General features: G+C 51.2%; 2 protein-coding genes across 2 annotated transcripts in view; both read left to right on the forward strand.

Annotated features, from left to right (window-relative positions):
- C3AR1 (complement C3a receptor 1) overlaps nucleotides 1-20,337 on the forward strand; it is a 234,136-nt gene that overhangs the window by 128,293 nt on the left and 85,506 nt on the right. The window lies entirely within an intron of this gene.
- MSX1 (msh homeobox 1) lies at nucleotides 5,496-10,865 on the forward strand. Its single transcript, XM_083459425.1, has 2 exons — nucleotides 5,496-6,076; nucleotides 10,032-10,865. Exons 1-2 carry the CDS (start codon nucleotides 5,620-5,622, stop codon nucleotides 10,460-10,462), a joined length of 888 nt encoding a protein of 295 aa, XP_083315551.1. The 5' UTR covers nucleotides 5,496-5,619; the 3' UTR covers nucleotides 10,463-10,865.

The raw sequence follows: 20,337 nt of genomic DNA on the forward strand, positions 1-20,337 counted from the left end.
GATTCAGGAACTGGCCAAGGTTGCAAGAGTTATGTACACACACACACACACACACACACACACTCCCTCTAAGTCGAAGAAGGCAAACCCCAGCGCAACGCCCTACAATGGGAGCAACGGCCCCGATGTTCAACTAATACGCGCCGTCTCCACAGATGCATGAAAACGAATAGGAATTCTTTCCCGCTTATTTCCAGGGGACTGACGAAGACAGGCTGCGCTCAGTGCGCTTAAGATCAAAGGGCAAGAGGCACTTTTAAATACGAGCAGAAGAACCTCTCTCAGAGAAGTCTTCAATTCCATCAGCTGAACTGGGGCTCTGAAATCTCACGGACTTCCCCAGCCCTTAAGCGAAGTCCCCCTCCCCGGTGTTCCGTTCCTGTGCCCGGTATATTCTCTGGGTATGGTTTAGCTCCAGCAACAAGAAATCAAAGGTAAGGAGGGCTGTCCCGCTCAACTCTTAAGCGCTTAAGTGTGATTCACACGTGCATGTAATCCCGCCATACCTCCAAACCGGATGCCAAGCCCTTCGCGATTGGCAAGTGAATGTATGGACGGGAGTCCCCTAGAAAGCCCTGCGTTTCCCGTGAAGTGAAATCACCTTTCGGTCAGCTGTGCAGTACCGGCTGCCGCTGCAGTTCAGAGGTACTACAAGTCATTGCTCCAGAGGTTTAGTCGTCAAGCGACGGACATGCAAACTAACACCCAGGACCTCATCTATTTCGATGGGAACGACTTCCCAGATTCTAGTGGTTTGCAGAGATGAAACTCGACCGGACAGAACCCTGCTTAAATTCAGCAAATAGCGCTGGGTAAATTTACAAGGCGGCTAGGTTTGCCGGGGCTTCTCTGTACTGTTGCAAATAAGACTTGTAGCCCACAATCCCTTCACTTTAAGCTGACCAATGCCCAGTTCATAGTTTCGATAGGATTTGTTTCCAAGTATAGATATTTAGTAATCAGCGTTATGCTCGCATCAATCACTGCACATATATTTTTAAGTTAAGATTCGCTGAATAAAGTGAGACTTCCCCCCCTAAATAAACCCATGGTTGAAATTCTGTTGTTGTTTTGTTTTGCTTTCAAGTGATATTATCATTAAATTATCTGTTCTACCCAAGAGGAGCAGGGTCCCCCCCTTCTCTCACTCTCTTTCTTAAACTCTTCCGCTCTCCTTCCTTCAAAGAAACGGTGGAGGACAAACCGGGGTAAATAATCTGTCAGCGTGTTGTGCCCATTTATAATAAGCGCAATAAAAAATTTGGAGACTCTTAAGCAACGAGAATCCACACAAAATTTCGTTGCACGGATATCAGGCGGCCCCCTGTGCTCAAGAAAACCCCACAGCCGGCGGGGAAGGAGTCGCTTTGGCTAAGTCAGTAAAAGCGGCCGGTCTCTTCTCCTGCGGAAGCCGCAATCTTGCCGGCTTGTAAAGGACAAGGAAGCGCCGACTGGGACGCTGGAAAAGCGCGACCGTAAAGTGGGACCGGCGTTATGACTGGCGGGAGGAATTTTCGGGATTCCGGAATGGGATTTCCACATCTACCCCCCCCACACACGGCGCCCCAGCGGCAATGCCCGGCCTCAGTCCTGCTCTCGGAGCATCTTGCTCGCGGGGCTGCCTCGTGAGCGCTGCGGGCGGCCGGCCGCTCCTGGGGTCCTGTCCCCCCCAAGGCTTAATGGTCCTGACTAGCAATGCCCACCTCGTCCCCACAGACCCCAGCCCCGTCGAAGCAACGCCCAAGGAGCTGGACTGGTGGGAACATCCGCCGACTGCGCTCACATGAGTGCCAGTTATCCCCTTCTGCAACGTCCTCCCGCTTTGGGGGGGGGTGAAGGGGTCCCAAAGAATTGCCCGTGCGGCCCAAAAGCAAAAGAACTGCGAGGGGCTGGATCCTGCGTCTTCCCCGTCGTGGCGGGGGTGGGAAGAGACGCGGGGTTGGGCGAGCGCGCTCCTTTGGCCCGGCTGCTTGCGTCGGGGTCCTCGCCGGGCTCCGGCGCCTCGCTCCCTGGACGCGGGTTCGCGTCCTCAATAGGCCCTCCAGCGGGAGCCTTTGATGCCGCCGCCGCTGGCGCCTCCAGACAACATCCCTTGTCTGCCCAGTAGAGGCACTGACTAATCGTGACAGATTGTTTATTCTCGCAATTAGCGACGCGGCCGCTTCTGGGGCGCCCGCGCAGACGCCCCTTGGACCGGGCCGGCCGCGCCGTCCAAGGGCAGCGGGAGAGGCGCGCGAGAAGCGGACCTCGCTGGGTTCCCACCAAAGGCGGGCAACGCAATCTGGCCGCCAGAAGCAGGATAAAAGAGGAGGAAAGGCCAGGAGGCCCCCTCCCCAAAATCCTATCGATTTTACTCTTTGGTCCACGGGTCAGAGAAGCGAGCAAGCTCGTTCCTTTCACGGAGAGAGCCCCAGGGTTCCGGCCTAAGTTCTTTCTGGAGATCCGCATGGTAGGCCCCAAGGGCGGGCGGGCGGAACTTTCCCCAAGGAGTCTAAGAAAGGACCCTGTGAGGAAAGGGACCAGAGTAGAAAGGGCTTTAGCAAACGAATCTCGGTCGGCATTAGGATCCAAGGAATGCGCAGACACGCCGCAGCACAACTATTCGGGACAACATCCACGCTGTATACTAAAACGGGGAACTTTAAGTCGATTTCTCCTAGAAAGCAGACCACATCCTTGTGGAAGGAAATTCCACTCCTATCCAAGAACCTTTTCAATATGGGGTGAAGCCAGGACACGCAGGTGTGCTCGTGATTTATTGGTTTCCTTGGTTTCATAGATTTCATAGAACCAATTTATTGGTTTCATAGATTTCTTGAGGCCTGCAACAAATGCATGCGCCTTAGAGAGGAATATACTTCAGTCCACTAAATGGTTTAAGCGATCCAGATCTAGTCTAAAGATCTTGCGCACATGCCGAGATACCTACCACTTCAGGAACACCCTCCAAATCACAGCGTGCACGCGCGCCCCCTCTCCCTTTCTGCGAATCCATGGATCGCAAATTGCTCGTCCCTCCCTAGAAGTAAATACTTTTAGGCTGCAGGCCTAGGGCCGTTTACCCGAAGCTCCGTGGGCCTTTTACCGAGTAAGATTTTGCTGTTAAACCCCAAGATGGTCCGTGGAAGTTCAACATAAGCTTCCATTTTTTCGGGGTTAAGTTTAGCTTTATCGTTCATCACTAAGCAGCCCTAGGTTACTTTACCGCATTTATTTCAATGGCTCCTCTTTGAGCACCCGTCACACGGCTGACCCCCCCCCCGGTGTTATTTATTGTTTCAATAACAGCAGCAACAGGAAGGAGCAGTGTCGTTATGGAGACGGCGATAGAAAGAAATGTGTAACGTGTTCCAGGAGAGATGTGTGAATATGAGCAAGTTTGTTTTTCATCCGAAAAGAGGGTCTTCTCTTCATTGAGGGGTTTTTGTTGTTGTTTTGCGGGGCGGGGGGAGGAAGGAAGAGCCAGGCGCTCTGGGTCCACACTGGGAGTCCCGGGGGGGGGGCAGAGCCAGGGGTGGAGCAGCGGTAAAGAGGGTTAGCTCCACCTCGGGAGATCTTTGTTCCTCCTCAGCCAGGAAACTTTGCGAGGCTTTACTCTCGCCAAACCTGGCCCACTTCACAGGGCTGTTGTGAGGGGAAGTTGGCGGGGGGGGGATTCACATACGTGGCCATGAGCTCCTTGGAGGGAAATTTACATACAGGAAAGATATTTATGCAGTAAATAAATAACGGTCATCCATCTACGGGAACGCAATGCTGGGTCTGTCTGCGTGAGAACCTAGGCGCAGCCTTAAGAACCTTCCCGCTTCCTTTTCCTCGGCTCCTTCGCGTATTGACAAACCTAGCTTTGCTGTGACATTCACCCATCCATCCCATAATCTAAGCGCTCATAACCTCCCGTCTTGCTAGGGCCGCGTTCAGAAGGCGGGGGCTCCGCTGTCCCTCCCCGTTTAGATAATTGCCCTTAAATGACTGCAAGAAGCTCTTGTGTTTCGCCGAGATTAGAGCCCCGCAGCTATCAATAAACTTTTCCCAGCAAGCGGCCAATCCCATTATGAGAGAGAGCAGCGCCTTTTACTGCACATCCGTCCTGGCCGCGAGGATAAGGGATCGTAAAAGGCATTCACGAAACCAAATCTCCTTTTTAAGACCTTAATTGGTCGGGACTAGGGGTTAGACTTCCTTTAGGGTATTAACGCTCCAATCTCTAGGCACCTTTACAGTGATTCTTTACCAAAGAATGATCCCGTCGCCACACTGTATGCCTTATCCAGACAAACAGAGCTCTAGGAGAGAGACACCAGATACAAATAATGGGCAGGATTTGCCCCTCTTTTTGCCTCCTGCTTGTTTGCTTGTTTGTTAAATTGCTTTTTTGTAAGCCGATGGGGAAGACTAGCTATACTGTATCTGCACTGAGACTGGGTCATACCGAGGGCAGAGCGCAACCTCATCCAAAGCCCTGCTGCAAAATCAAGTCTAGCCCATCTAATGCGAATATGATTATAAATAAGCTTAAACCCTATACACACATACATCGTATTTAATTCTTTGGCTTATATATTGGACTCTCTGTGGTTTTGTGTTTGTTTGTTTTTGTCAGTTTGGGAGTTTAAGAAGAACTATTATTTCACAACCAGAGAGGTTGCCATCCCAGCCACAGTTGTTTGGAATGAGTCTCATTGCACTTACTTCCGAGTAAGCTACACGACGATGCAGCCAAATTTAATAGCTTTTTTCCACGTCGATTTCCCCTCCAAAAGCGAAAGGCATGTGTAAACGTATCCCTATTGGGCGGCGGGGGTGGGCAAATATTACATATTATTACAGCATTCTCTCTCTCTCTCTCTCTCTCACACACACACGAATTTAGCCCATATTCAAAGAAGACTTATTTATTTTATTTCATATTTATTTCACAAACTCTATATACCGCTTGATTGTCGGGAGACACTTCAAAGAGAATAAAAACTCTAAATGGTTATCGTAGATCTAGATTGCACGCCGCTGATAGCGCAGAGAAGGGGTAAAATGATTAGTCTATGATACTCTGAAGATGAGCATCGCTCGTCCCAAGCAAAGCTGCCGCCCGCAGCTCAGGCTCGCGGAATTTCCACTGCAGAGACGGAGCGAGCGGGACGGAAGGGAATCCAAGCAAAACAAACAACCCCACGAGGTGAATCGACGGCGACGCGAGGTGAATGGGAGCTGCCCAGAGGCGGAGAACGAAAGTCCGGCGCGCAATCGCTCCTGGCTAGTGCCGAGCAAAGTTTCTTCCCGGCTTGGCGGGCGCGCCGGGCAGAGTCGAGCGGAGGCGCGCCGGGCGATCCCGCCTCCTCTTCCTCCGCCTCCCGGTCCTCCTCGCGCGCTCTCTTGCGCGCCGCACCCAATGGGAAGGCAGCGGGACCCCCCTTCGGAGCGCGGATTGGCCGCCGTCGGGGGCGGCCTGGCTTTATTAGCCCGCCGGGCTGGGTCCCGGGCCTCGCCAAGCGGAGCCCTGACGAGCGAAGGCGCCGCGCAGCCGGGAGCGCGGGCCGGGCCTGCCTCACACTCCGCGCCCACCTCCATGAGCGACGGCTGCGAGAGCTGGGGCGCCGGCGGGGGGACGGGGGGAGCTGCATGGCCCCGGCGCTGGAAATGACTTCTGCTCAGAGCGCGGCGGGGAGCGAGGAGCCACCCGCGCCGCCTTTCGGCAAGCCCGGCCCGACGGGGCCCCCGGGGGCCACCAGGGGCCGGGAGGAGGGCGGCGGCGGCGGCGACAAGCCTAAGGCGGCTCCGGCTCTGCTACCCTTCAGCGTCGAGGCGCTCATGGCCGACCGCAGAAAGCCCGGCAGCCTGCCCGGCGGGCCCGAGCGGGGGGAGCCGTCGGCGCACCCGAGACCCCTCAGTCCCAGGAGGGGGGCGCCCTCTGCCGCGGCGCCGGAGAGACCGGCCTCGGCGCTGGCCATCGCCACCCATTTTGCTGTCGGGGGATTAGTCCAGGTGCCCGAAGAGGCGCTCGCCAAAGCCGAAAGCCCCGAGAAGCCGGAGCGGACGCCCTGGATGCAAAGCCCCCGCTTCTCTCCGCCGCCGCCAAGTAAGTGAGCAGCCGGGAAGCGCACGTGGACTTGGCCGGGAAGCGAGTAGCCAAAACGCTGCGGTTGAGGATGGGGAAGCCGGTCTCGGCTGTCACTTAAGACACGGGGACTTTTTACTTTCCAGTAAATGCATGTGTTGAGCGCCGGAGAGATGTTCCAGGTTGCTGCTTCGGCTCGTGGAACTCGAGTTGCTGGTTAAACAAAATACAAAAACAAACCAACCAACCGGCCACCAACTCAAAGCGCGTAGGTGCCCGGCCTTGATTCCTAACACGAATGGGGCAGGCACGCTCAAAAGGTGTTTACTTGGAAGTAAGGAGCACCGGTTTCTAACAGGATCGGCTTCCCCTTGCTTAAACCAATCCTTGGTCTCAAGAGGCCTTGCTTCCAAGTCAGGGATTAGTCGGATAGCGGCGTTTTAGCCAAATTAAAGCCGAGAGCGTCGAGCAGCCCGGAAGCTGAGATCGAGGCGACCTTTTTGAATATGCTTAGAGCCAGAGCAGCTTCCATGCAGCTCCTGCCTGCCTTCCGCTGCTGCTTGACTTGGCAGTGAAGCAGCGGCAAGCTGCCTCCAGCCCCAATGCGGCCAAAGGGGAGCTGGGGAGCTGCCTTCATTGCAGATCGTGTCGCTCCTGTAGAGCCCGTTTGGGGGACCATCTCATTTCCCCCGCAATCTTAGCTTCTCGCTGCCTTGAAGCTGGGACTCTAGGTAGAGAGGGGCCTTTTCAGACAGATACAGCTGTTGGTAAACGTTGCTGGCCGGATCCTGCCAGCTGACAGTTGCCCAGAGAGCCCAGGCTCCCAGGGAAGGTCTCCTTCACTGAGTTGGGAATGAAAGGTCACTGGTTCCTTGGACCTGGTTTCTGAAGCAGTCACCACTTTCCAGGGGGAGGGGGAGGGATGCCTGGGGCTTCCGGGTTTCAGGGCCTTTTCCGCCACCAAGGAGCCCGTTTCTGGGCTGAGAGAGACAGACAGACAGACAACCTGGGTAAGGACATTTTAAACCATTGCGGTTTGCACACCATCTGGAGAACCAGAAAATCGCTACGAGCACATTCGTGCTTTTTAAATAAAAAAATGCTAAACAAATAGGAAAACGTAATAAGGAAATCCGATGAGTTTCGGCTGCTTATTTCTACTGCGCTTCTCGTTAATGGTCCTTAAATTGCGCTGTTGGGAAACAGAATCAATTACAGTGGAATCCTTTCCATCACTACTGAGAAGTCCCACCGAGTTCATTTGGGAAGACTCCCACGTATAGGGCTTCAGCCTTATTTTCCCTGTGAGACCTTCCACAACATCCTGTGGTCCAGGAAACTTAGCTTCCAACTCAAAGTAGTTTACTTTTCTCAGCAAACTTTTTAGGATCGAAGGTGGCGGAGTCCATGTAGACCCAGCCCTGCCGCACAATCCGCCTAAGCCTCAGTGATTCGTTTTAAAGAAAGTTGCTTTGTTTACGGATCGGCCTGAGCGCGAGAGGAATTAGCGGGGACTTTTCTGCCTCCTTTTCTCTCCCGCGGATTAAAACAAGAGTATTTTAGCAGTTTAAAATAGTTTAAGGGCGCTATTTTAATGTGCTCTAACTCCTACTTGTGTCCGTGGAAATTCCTTTCAGTCAGTGAGTAGGAGAATCCGGGCAGATGTGGCTTTGGAGAAAATGCCCATAACATTTCTAGCGATGCTAAATTCCACTTCAATAGATCGCTCTGATTTGAACCGTTTCTAAAATGTCCAGCAGCCTCACTTTTGAAGTTAGGGGTTTGTTCCTTGAAAAATCATCTCTTGGACTGCCTACCGATATGTAAAAAGTGAAAAGCAACTGAAAGTAACAAAACAGGCTTCTCTGGTATATTTTGTTCAGGGCTCGTGTCGTTTTGGATTAATTAGGAGTCTCTTTCCAGCTGGATTCCCAACCCCTGTAATTGCAATTTATTTTTAAAATGTTGCCCAGATACCAGGAAGTAATGAGGTTTTGTTTTTTGTTTTTAAAAAAGCAATCTTCCAAATTATTGCAAACGGAATGTGAAAAGAGAATCTATCCCATATTGTAATTGTCGTCCTGCTATGGCTTCCCCTGTGCAATGCACGGAATCTAGAAGGGACGGGGTTGGGGAAGAGTTATGTGAGTCTACCGAAGACTATCGAAATTAAACATATTAGGAAGAATATATTCTGCAGGTCAGCTTAGCGTCCTACCGTGGGTAGCCTTAACTTAAAATGGGCCAAATCCACCGGGAAAATCTTGCAGCGAAGATACTCAGGCATTCCCGAGGCCTGCGCTGGTGAACTGTGGCTCTTTCCCTCCAACGGGGGTTTGCTGGGAGGGCTTCCCGTTGGAATGTCTCCAAAGGATTTCATCACAGCTGGCAGTCCCGGCCTGTGCACTTTTAACTCAAAGTGATGAGTCGCAGTGGGAATTACTCCCAAGTAAAGGCACCTACGACTACAGTAGCTCCAGTGTCTTTTCTGCTAATGGAAACACGGAAAGCGATCTACAACTTTTGTGAGTGTTAGCTTCACGATGGAAATGCTTCACTTGGATTCAACTTGACTTGCGGCTATGATTTAAAACAATTAACTTGAATCCATTAAACCTGCCAGCCTTTATTTTCAAGTAAATGTGTTTAGCAGTCTAAATTCTTCCGCTCCAAAGGGTGTGGGTCGGAATGCCGAGAGTCGTTCTTAAAACAGGCCATAAAAGGAGCAAGCGGCGTCCTCGCCGACTCCCTAATTAATGACATGCGCACTCTGTTTCCCAAGAGGGCCATAAACGGGATGTGAGTGACAGGACCTGCCCTTTTCATTTTTTAATTTTTTTCCCTTTAGTTCAATAATTTATGGTTTCCTTCCTCCCCCAACCCCGCTTTCCCCTTCTTATGAACTGCCCCAATACTTTATTTTTCTATCTGGAGCACTAATAAATGCACCCAACCTCTTAAAGAAAACGCACCATTTTGGGGGCCACGCGCGTCTTCCCCCACGGATAAGCCTTTGGGAGGGGTTGGCTGTGGTGGCGGCGTGGCTTCGCGTGACACCCAGGCGCCTCTTGGAAGGCTGCAATCCTATTCGCTTACGTGGAAACAAGGCCTTTTAAAGCGAGTGGGTGGGATCAGGCAGATTTGGGCTGTCAGAACGATCTCTCTCTCTCTCTCTCTCTCTCTCTCTCTCTCTCTCTCCCAGCTAAAAGTCGCCTCCTTATTTAAATCAGTACAGTTCGGGGGGTTTCCAGCATCCCATTTGTTCAGTTGCAAAATGTCCCCCTGGCTGTAAGTCGACTTGGCTTTCCTATCCGGGAGCAGCTCCGCTTCAGTAAAATGCAAGGTCCAGTCCGTTTGAAAGTCCTTCTGCATTTTAACGCGGCTCGCTCTTAAGTGTGTTTAGGATTGTACCACCATACATCCTCCAGGTTCAGACTCCAGTTACTCTGAATCATTGTTACTCCGCTCAGCTGAATTTAGAACCCAGCTCTTGAAATATTCTAATCTGGAAAATCCCGAAGAAATTGCCCTTACAGCTTAAATAAACCAGAAGCACTGTATTTAATACCAATTTGGCCCATTAATTTCAATAGAGTTAAATTGCCTTACTGTGGTTTAACTAGATGACGGTTTAACCAGAGCAAGCTGTCAAACGAGATCCGCCTTACAGCCGGTTTCTAAAATACGTTCACTCTGAATTACAGCCTACTAGGTTCAGCCAGCGATGATTATTTCCTGATAAATTTGACCAGGTTTGCGGGTCCTCCTGCACTTTAGAGAGCTTTTCCGCCGAGGCGCCCCGGCAAACGGCTTTTGGGCTTGTGGGGTGAGCAGGTGGTCTGATCCTGCGCGCCAGCCGGGCTCCTTCGCCTTCCCGGGATTGGGCGGTCGGGCGGCGGGGCGGCTCTCCGCGCTGGCGCGCCGGGGTGGTGTCCTTGGGAAGGGCCTTACCGGGTGTCGCTCGCTGTCTCCGCAGGGCGCGCCAGCCCGCCGGCCTGCACCCTGCGCAAGCACAAGACCAACCGCAAGCCGCGGACGCCCTTCACGACGGCGCAGCTGCTGGCGCTGGAGAGGAAGTTCCGCCAGAAGCAGTACTTGTCCATCGCGGAGCGCGCCGAGTTCTCCAGCTCGCTGAGCCTCACCGAGACGCAGGTCAAGATCTGGTTCCAGAACCGGCGCGCCAAGGCCAAGCGGCTGCAGGAGGCCGAGCTGGAGAAGCTGAAGATGGCAGCCAAGCCCATGCTGCCGCCCGCCGCCTTCGGCATCTCCTTCCCCTTGGGCGGCCCGGCGGTGGCCGGCGCCTCTCTGTACGCCTCCTCGGGGCCCTTCCCGCGAGCCGGCCTGCCCGTCACCCCCGTGGGACTCTACGCGGCGCACGTGGGCTACAGCATGTACCATCTCACCTAGAACCCCGTGGGCGAGGCGGGGGCTCCTCCACCCCAGAGGATCGGGTCTTAGCGAGAAGGCCTGTCAGATATGTCAGCCCTCGGTCCCTCGACGGACAGGCACCAGCCAGCAGGGAAGGAAGGAAAGCTGGTCCTCTGGACTCGCCCAGGTAAAGCCTCTCTCGAAGGACCGGAATACTCCGCGGGCTTGGGCTGCCCCTTTGGGCGCAGGAGTCAGACTGTGGACACCCCGCCCCCCCCAAAAATCCCTCCAGGCCCCAGGACTGCACTTGCTGCTCTTTGCCTGTTCTTCCACCAAGCCCCGTGGAAGGGCTCTGCATACTGTGTAATATACTGTACAGTTGAAAATTTATTATCGTTTATATTAATAGCTATATTTGATAAATAAATTAATTTTAAATGACCTTGGGGTGATTGGTTGGACATTGCCTTCTGTCCTGGAAGGTCTGCAAGGTTTCATTCCATCCAAACCCTCTGAATCTGGGACTCCTGTTGATTATTTTTATCATTATTTCTCAAATCTGGCTCTTAGGCCCCCCACTCCCCACCTCTGCATTTCAGGTTGTGCAGAACTTCCGTGTGGATTGTCCTCGCTTCCTTGAAGAAGTTCAACTGATTTTAAAGAACTTACTTGGAAGTAAAGTGCCTGGGTTTGCAGTGCAAAGACCTAGATTTCTCTGGTCTGAAGAAGACCAAAGGTGGTGTCCAAATCTAGGTCCCCAAATCTACTACTGTAATTGGAAAGTAAGCCTTGTTGCCAGCAGTGGGAAGCGACTTCCCTTTCTGTCCTTCCAAGAATATATATCTACCATTGGGTTCCTCCTTTTCAGAACAAAACAAATTTCACAGAGGCCTCCCCAGGCACCCAGGCATTCCTATTTCAGAGCACAGTCCTGGATCTGAGTAAGTGGATGAAAAAGCTGTGCAAATCTGATCTCATCAGAAAAGCTTCCCATCTAGCGATATAAACCGAGCTGAGCTGAGCAAACTTCAGTGATCATTATTGTGACACCTACTGCGTTGGAAAAGCACCAGTACTGCAATCCTGTGCCTAATGACTTGAAAGTTACTTACTCTGAAGTAACTATACCCAGCATTGCAACCTTGCATTCGAATCCTTGCCACAATATCTTGAGTAAATCCATTTATTTCAATTGGAAATGTTTATGAGAATTAGCCTCTCTTTTTAGATTTTTCCCCCTATTCAGGCGTTAGGGGAATCGTGCTAGGTGTTGTCGCAGGGCGTAAGCAGTACATGAATGCAAGTAAGTTCAAACTGGAATTCATGCATTGTAAATTTGTTCAGGACCCAGAGTTCCATGCAAATATTAAAACATCTGGAGTGCTGAAGGAGGTGTCGCCATAGCTGGAGTTGCAACCTGGAGTTGCAGCCTATCCACAACGTAGGCTGCTATGCTGTGGACATTTACAGGGGAGCAATAGTTCAATCGGTTTTTGTGTGTGTGCGTTTTTGGTAGGTCATTCGGAGTAAACACGCATCCACTAACCTCTCCGTGCTTAACTCCCTCCCCACCCACCCACTTTGCAGCCAGGCTCTTATCTATGCATGCTTGCTCAGAAACAAGGTCCAATTGCGCTTCTGGGCCCCCGCCAACCCAAATTCGCGGGCAGACGGCTGCAGTTCCAGCAGCTTCCCTGGAAATCCGTTCACCGCACTTTCTGCTCGCGCCGCAGGTGAGTCGCTTGTTTCGCTTTCAGGTGACTGCAGACGGGGCTGCTGGCCGGCAAGCGGGTGGGCGAGAGGGACTGGTCTAGGGGGCAGGCGGGGAAGGGGAGGCGGCCATGTGCAGGAGCTCCGGCCCCGGGATCGGCTTCCTCCTGCGCCCCGGCGCCGGCAGGGCTCGCGGCCTCCTGCTTTCCGGGCTCCGCGCGGCTGCTGCTGGAGATCTGAACGGGACTCGGTTCCAAGCAGCAGGGAGCGCGGAGAGAGGGGGACTCCGGGGCGGATCATCGGCGGGGCTGCTGGTTTCGTGGGCGCGGCTCGCGGGCCGCTTCTCCCCTCGGCGATCCTGCGACGGCGGTGGCGGAGCGCGATGTTTTGCGCGCGCCCAGCGGGGCACCGTGTGCAGGATGGGTGCTGCCTGCGGGTCGAGAAGAAGCGCGCTCCGCCCGGCCTCGTGAAGCCCGAGTTCTGGGCAGCGCGGAGCGGGCTTCAAGGGCGAGCCAGCCTCGCCTTCCCGGCCGGCTGCCCCGGGAGCCGCTGCTGCTGCTCGCTCGCTCTCTCGTCTCCTCCCGGTTCACACGGGCAGGAAAAGCTCCGCGCGGCGCTCCCTCCTCCGGCCTTCTGCCCCCGTCCCCTTCTGGCCGGGACTCGCCGGCCGGGTCGCCCCCGGCTAGCGCGGCTCCGGGAGAGGAGGAGCCGCCCTGCTGGCCCGCTCGGCCTCCCTCAGTCCGGAGCCCCCTCGGCTGCTCCCCTCGGCCCGCCCGAGGGCCATTAATAACGGGGCCCGGACAATAGGTCGGGCGCTGCCGTCACACGCCCCAGCGCCCCGCCTGAAAGGCCAGGCCGGCACAAAAGGCGGCGGCGCTGCTTCTCAAGGCCCGGCCGGGCGGCCTCCTCGCCGGCCAAGCGAGCCGCGCTTTGGTCTCTTTGTGGCCTCGGGCGCGGCGGGGCGGCGGAGCAGGGCCGCTTCCCTTTTAAGCGGGCGGCGCCGGCGCCACGCAGCCCCGGCCAGGTTGGCTTCCTTTCCGGGCCCCGCCAGCTCCTGCCGCGCTCCGAATCAGAGCAGTTCAGGGGCGCGAGTCCTGTCTTGGAGCAGCTCTCCGTAGAAACAGCGTGGCTATTAAAGGTGGGGCGGGCAAGCCAGGCCTGCATTCCCACGTAGTGTTCCCGTGCCCCTGGGGTGGATTGTTTTATCAATTACTTAATAAATAATAATGATAATACTAGATGGGTGGCAGGCTGACGGCTGCCTCCAGCTTGCAGGCCCCGGCCAGGGCAACGGGATGGTCCAGCCCAGCTCAGGAAGCAGTTTTCCTCCTTCATAGCAACTTCTTTAGAGGCTGGGGATGGGAGAAGTGTGATCTGCAGTGGATCCGGAAGGATTTCTGGCCCTCACTGTTTTAAGCAGCAGAGATAATAAAGCAACCAACCCCCGACTTCCCTAAACTAGCTGATGCAAACTTGGGGTGACTGAGAAGAGGTTTTGGGGGTGAAGCACTGCAGGTTCCCTTGAGTCTGATACTGAAAACAAACCTCTTTGCTTAGTAACTGCTCAGAGGCACCTTGTTCTTTCATGCTAACCCTGTTCTTTCATTCTAAGGAGCCTCCTGGAGCAGGCCAGGGGCCCGTCTAGTCTAGCACCCGGTTCTCAAAGCAGCCCACCTACCCGGTGACACTTAGGGGAAATGCGCAAGGAGGACCGCAGCACAAAAGCGCCCTCCCCTTGTGCAGCTGGTATTCAGAAGCATTGCTGCTTCCATCCCTGAAGCACAGCAGAGCCATCAGAGCAAGTAGAAGTAGGTGGCAAGTTCCATAGTTCAACTATGTCCTGTGTTCTTTTATCTTGCGCAGTCTTCCAACATTCACCTTCACTGGGGGCCCAGGAGTTCTTAGTGTTATAGGAGGGGGGGGACTTTTCTCTATCCACTTTCCCCATGCCTTGCATTATTTTATAAACTATTATCACCCCGCCTTTTCTCTAAACTATAAAGTCTCAAACGCTGCAAGCTTCCTTAAGGGCAGCAGAGAGCAGGGGGGTTGCTCCACCCCCTTTATCATTTTCATTGTCCCTTTCATAACTTTTGCTTCCTCTACAGTATCATTTTTGAGACAAGGGAACCAGAACAGTTTCTAAATGGTATTGCAGCAAAGATTTGTATAATGACATTAGGCTATTGGCAGCTTTATTTTCAATTCCTTTCCTAACGAGTCCTTGCATGTAATTTGCCTTTTGATGAGCTATCTTTTATGACTCCCAAGGTCTCATTTCTGGTCTATCAGTCTACCAGTTCAGGACCCTATGAATGATGTGCAGTTTAGACTTTTTTTGCCTGGATATGTGTCTGGTAGATCTTGGGGTTGTAGTAAAACACAGAACCCCTTAAAGCTTGAAGCCAGACCTCCTCTGCTGAAACTGTGGTTGGCAGTAGAGTTGAGACAGTGGAGGAGACAAAGGGGAGCATTTATTTGCCCAGTATGTGCTGGATGGTGGAATTCACTGCCACAAGATGTGGTGATGGCTGCTAAAATTGGCAGTGGTTGGGGAGGAGGGGAGGGGACTCTCCACAACTTCTAACCATGACTGCTAAACAGAACAATCAGCTGGATGCATAGAGGCAGTAAAGGAGGGTAGGAGAGCAATGCCTTTATACCCCTGCTTGCGTTTGCATTTTCCAAAAGCGTATGACCGGCTGCCGCTGGAAGCAGGATATTGGGCTAATCGTACACTGGACCAAGGCTTTTTTATTATGTCCGTATATGGACTTCCTCCCCTCTCCCCATAGCACCCCACTTCCAAGTGCTAGCACTTTAAGGGAGCCGGTGAAGCAGCAGCCAATCAGAGATGTTTGTGTTGCAAGTGGCGGGTGCGTTTGAAACGCTTGGATCACTTGCAGCTGCACCCAGAGCCAGAAGTCAGGCTGCAGACAGCAGACTCCGTTTTGCGCAAAAAAAGAGGAGCATGTGTGGAGAGATCTGAAGATGAAGGCCACCCAGCTGTGCATTTTAAAATATCTGAACTCCTGGCTTTTGATCAACTGTGCTCCTTTTCAGGGAAACTATTCTTTGGAAAATGACCTAGAGTTAGGGCTGTACCACTTCAGACTGAATGTGGCAGTTCATATTATGGATTACTCCACACACAAAACTTACCCTGCGTACAGAAAACTTAGTGCCGGGAGCTCAGCAGAATTCTAGTCTGCGCTTCCTCTTGATATCCTAGCTTTCTATGTGCAACAAGTTATTGTAGTAGTAAAAAATATTATTACCAATAATAAAAGTAATGGCATTATTGTTATTAGGAGCAACGGATCACATAAGCCCCTACCTCCAGTCTGAGCGGTACAGCATCAGCCTGGGTCTACAACGGACTTGAGTGGGGCTCAAACTGCACTTTCCATTTAGTCAAGTCTATCCCTGGCTTAAACAGAACAAACCCCACACACTCCTGAAAGAGAAGCTTCTGGTGCTGCAGGGCAGGGGCTGTTCCTGCCATTGGTTCCTCTGAAACTCACCTTCCCCAAGAGGTGCTTCTCCTTCCAGGGAACACAATATGAAGGCTTTGCATCTTTTCTCCCACAGGTAGGGGAACAGCTTGGGGAAAACCATTACAGGGAAATTCACTAGTAGGGAAAAGTCTTAAAGGACCTATAGGCTCGTCTTGTGCAGCTAACCACGGCCTCTGAAGCTGCTTTTCTATCTATTTATTTATTTATTTTAAAAGTCTGAGAAAGGAGACAGAGATCAGTGTCGTTCAAGGGTGCTTCCTGCTTCCAGGTAGGAGTTTGTTGTGGAAATGGTGCTGCTTATGTATGTATATAAGATTCTTTTGCAGAGTCTGCATATGCTGTCACCATCAAAACGACAGCTCCTGCTTTTTGCAAGTTAATCTGTATTTCCCTGTACCATGTGAAATCTAAGGAATCTGTAGACACTCTTGGTATGGAAGCTCCAGCTCATTAACATTTTTTGGGGGGGGGATGGGTGGGTGCGGTGATGTTGCAACAGGTCGTATGTCCATCTGCTCCTCATGCCAGCACAATCTAGTCACATAGTTCCCATTGACCCAGATTATTTCTGCTGAAGACCCATTCAAATTTCAAGAAGCTGGTTAGGAGCAGAGGCCATCTCAAAATCACCACCTTGGAGACTAATCACTAATGGGGGGCGGGGTTGGCAGAGTGTGTGAGAGTTGATAAAGGTCAACCAATATTCTGTTATATGGTCACATACAGAGGTTTTGCACAATATACCAGTATTAAAAAGAAATGGAAGTGCCTGCCCTCCACATGAGCACAAACTTCTCTTTTGCCCATTGTGAAGCGTAAGAATAGTGTGAACATTCACTCTTTTGCACGCCTGCATTTTTTTAAAAAAGTCTGCATACAGGTTGAAACATACCCAGGGGGGTGGGGGGTGGGGTTGAGGGGAGGTACAACCCCACCCCCCTCTGCATATATTTCCTGAAGCTCCACCCACCAATTTGATTGGCAAGCCATGGAATAGCAGTGAATGAATGAAAATATCCATGACCGGAAAATGGGAAGGTGTGGAAATGAGCCTGCCAAACGAAGATACAGTATGTAAACACTGGATGTGAAGGACCCATCTGCACTGGAACCACCCAGAATCTATGAAATAGGTTAAAGGCATCTTGTTTTCATAGCTGAAGCTAGTCAAATTTTGATGTGGATGTTAGAGAGTCATACTTGATTATTATTATTTTTGCCTCATGCTTGTACCCCTTCCTGGGGTTCATCTCTACTGTTTCATTTGAAGTATCTCTTTTTGCACATTTCTCAGGCTCCCTGTCTTTTATTTGCCCTTGGACGGCCATCTGCTCTACCCTTGAAACTTAGGCCAAGCGCTCATGGGAACAGCAAACTTTTTACAAAAGGCAAAGCCCCATAAACACTTAAGGTGCTATTTACTAATATTAATAAAAGGTAAAGGGACCCCTGCCCATTAGGTCCAGTCGTGACCGACTCTGGGGTTGCGGTGCTCATCTCACTTTATTGGCCAAGGGAGCCGGCATACAGCTTCCGGGTCATGTGGCCAGCATGACTAAGCCGCTTCTGGCGAACCAGAGCAGCACACGGAAACGCCGTTTACCTTCCCGCTGGAGCGGTACCTATTTATCTACTTGTACTTTGACGTGCTTTCGAACTGCTAGGTGGCCAGGAGCAGGGACAGAGCAATGGGAGCTCACCCCGTCGTGGGGATTCGAACCGCCAACCTTCTGATTGGCAAGTCCTAGGCTCAGTGGTTTAACCCACAGCACCACCCGGTCCCTCACTAATATTAATATTAATACTAACAAAACAATTAATAAACAGAATAGAATCAGAATTGTGGAGTTGGGAAGGACCCTGAGGGTCATCTAGTCCAACCCCCTGCAATGCAGGAATCTCAGCTCAAGCATCCATGACAGATGGCCATCCAACCTCTGCTTAAACTCCTCCAATGAAGGAGAATCCACAGCCTCCCAAGGAAGTCCATTCCACTGTGGAACAGCTCCTGCTGTCAGAAAGTTCTTTCTGATGTTTAATTAGAATCTCCTTTCTTGTAACTTGAATCCATTGGTTCAGATCTTCCCTTCTAGAGCAGGAGAAAAGAAGCTTGCTCCATCTTCCATGTGGCAGCCCTTTAGCTATTTGAAGATGGCTATCATATCATGTAAGGGACGCGGTAAGCGCTGTGGTTCGAAAGCACCTCAAAGTGCAAGTAGATAAATAGGTACCACTCCGGCGGGAAGGTAAATGGCGTTTCCGTGCGCTGCTCTGGTTCGCCAGAAGCGGCTTAGTCATGCTGGCCACATGACCCGGAAGCTGTACACCGGCTCCCTCAGCCAATAAAGTGAGTTGAGCGCTGCAACCCCAGAGTCAGTCACTACTGGACCTAATGGTCAGGGGTCCCTTTACCTTTATCGTATCATGTATCATTTGAAGATGGCTCCTCTTTTCCAGGCTAAACATGCCCAACTCCCTCAACCATTCCTTATAAGACTTGGTTTCCAGACCCTTGATCACCTTGGTTGCCCTCCTCTGCACACCTTCCAGCTTGTCAATATCCTTAAATTGTGTCCACAACTGGACACAGTACTCCAGGTGTGGTCTAAAGCAGAAAAGGTTGGTACTATTACTTCCCTTAATCTGGACATTATACTTGATGCAGCCTAGAAGAGGTTTTTTTTTTTGCTGCTGCATCACACTATATACCATAGTACAGAGCTTTGGGGGTCATTTTGGTGGGTATGAATTCAAATAGTAGCAAATGCAACCACAACACCCACAGGATGAGGATAAACCTCTTCAGCTCACGGTTGTGCTGCCTGGTCTCTGCCTCTGTTCTGGTGCCATTTCAGCTCCATCTGCTGTACAGCTTGAGTATATTACCTTTGTCTTAAAACACTTTTCAAAGTAATGGAGAGAGAGCATAGCTTTCAGTGCCATTTCTGAACCTGGTTCAGAAGTCCTAAAGCAGAAGGGGTTTTGGGTGGGGGTGGGAAGCAGTGTTCACAGCTCTCTTGAAGTTAATGGCAGTTCCCTGATCCAGATTGTTTTACAGCTCTATAAATCAGGCTGAAAATGCAACCAGAAGCACCGCTGGCTTGTTGCTTCTTTTAGCACATCCGTTTCTTGTAAAATTCAGATTAGAGGAACCAGCCCTGGCAGAATTGCTTCCCTCTGAACCCAAGGGGGCCATAAATCAAAGAAAAGGAAGTCACCAGGCAACTGAGACCCCTGGCTTAATTTCTTTAATTATCTTTAATGAACTCAAGAAAATGTGTGATGCCTTTGGCCTTGGCCTGTCTCACCAACAACTTGTTAAAGGGTTCGAATGGAAGGGGATTTCTGGAGTATATCTTTAATAACTATATATAGGATCAGGTTCATAGCCCTGTTCCAAGTCCAGCCCTTCTCCCTACTAATTAATGTAAGTCCCAATTAAATCCCAACAGTTTAGTAGGTGGTGGCTCATAGGTGAGGTTGGTCTCTCTTCCCATCTGCTGCCCTTAAGAGTGCCACAAATCTGGTTCCTTCGCTGGCTCCCTCACATTGTATCTGTGATTAACTGCAGTTGGACTTAGATCCTATAACCTGATCATGGAAGTCATAGCAAAAAGTTGGTTAAAATAAAGGGAATATCTGCTAGGGGAATCATGCATGGGTAAATCATGTATGGTTTGGGGAAAGTGACAGAAATAAGTTATTCTTTTCTCATAATGGTAGGATTCAGGGTCACACACTGAAATGTGATTGGCAGTAGATTCAGGGCAGACAGGGCATAAGTGGTTTATGGCAGGCATTTCCAAAGTCCATTTTGGGGGCTTAATCTGGCCTGCCGGTCGGTAAAATCCGGCCTCTGTGGCACTTTATTTCCTGGGGTAAAATCCTAAAAAAACCTTAACAACTTCAATCCTAAAAGAAGCTCAACAACTCTAACCCTAAAAAAAATCAACAACTTCAATCCTAAAAAAAGGTCAACAATGGTTGGCCCCCACAGCCCTTCACTTCATCAGATCTGGCCCTCTTTGAAAAAAGTTTGGACACCACTGGTATGAGAATTGCTGTGAGAAGGTGTGGTGATGGTGACCACTAGCTTTGATTGCTTTAAAAGGAGAATAGACACATTCATGGAATATCAATTACTATTTAAGCCATGAGAGCTAAATGGAACCTCCATGTTCAGAGACAGTAGAGCTCTAAATGCCAGTTGCTTGTGCGCAAACAGTGGGGTGGGAAGGGAGCCCCTGATTGGCACTGCCAGAAACAGAATCCTATCTTAGATAGACCTTTAATCTAATCCGCCATGGTTCTTTATTCCTGGTGTCACTGCATGGAACGCATGTCTTCCCCATTAAGGTTCCCTCCTGCATTCGGTTTACAATCTTCAAGGGAGAAAGAAGATTCCGACTTAACAGCTGTCTCATGGCGGAATGGACTTCCTTGGAGGTTTTTAAGCAGAGGTTGGATGGTCACCTGTCAGGCATGCTTTAATTGTGATTCCTGCATCTCAAGGGGTTGGACTAGATGACCCTCAGGGTCCCTTCCAACTCTACAATTCTAGGAGTCTGTGCAGCCCAAAAGTGTTGACATTAATAGATGAGAGTTGTGGTAACCACAAAGTCTGTTAAGGTACAAAAGCCTTTAGAAAATAAACTGAGGGGTAGAATCCTCTCCAAAAACAATTTC

The sequence above is a fragment of the Podarcis liolepis genome (assembly GCF_965112155.1).
Source record: "Podarcis liolepis genome assembly, chromosome: 9".
Classification (NCBI taxonomy): Eukaryota; Metazoa; Chordata; class Lepidosauria; order Squamata; family Lacertidae; genus Podarcis; species Podarcis liolepis.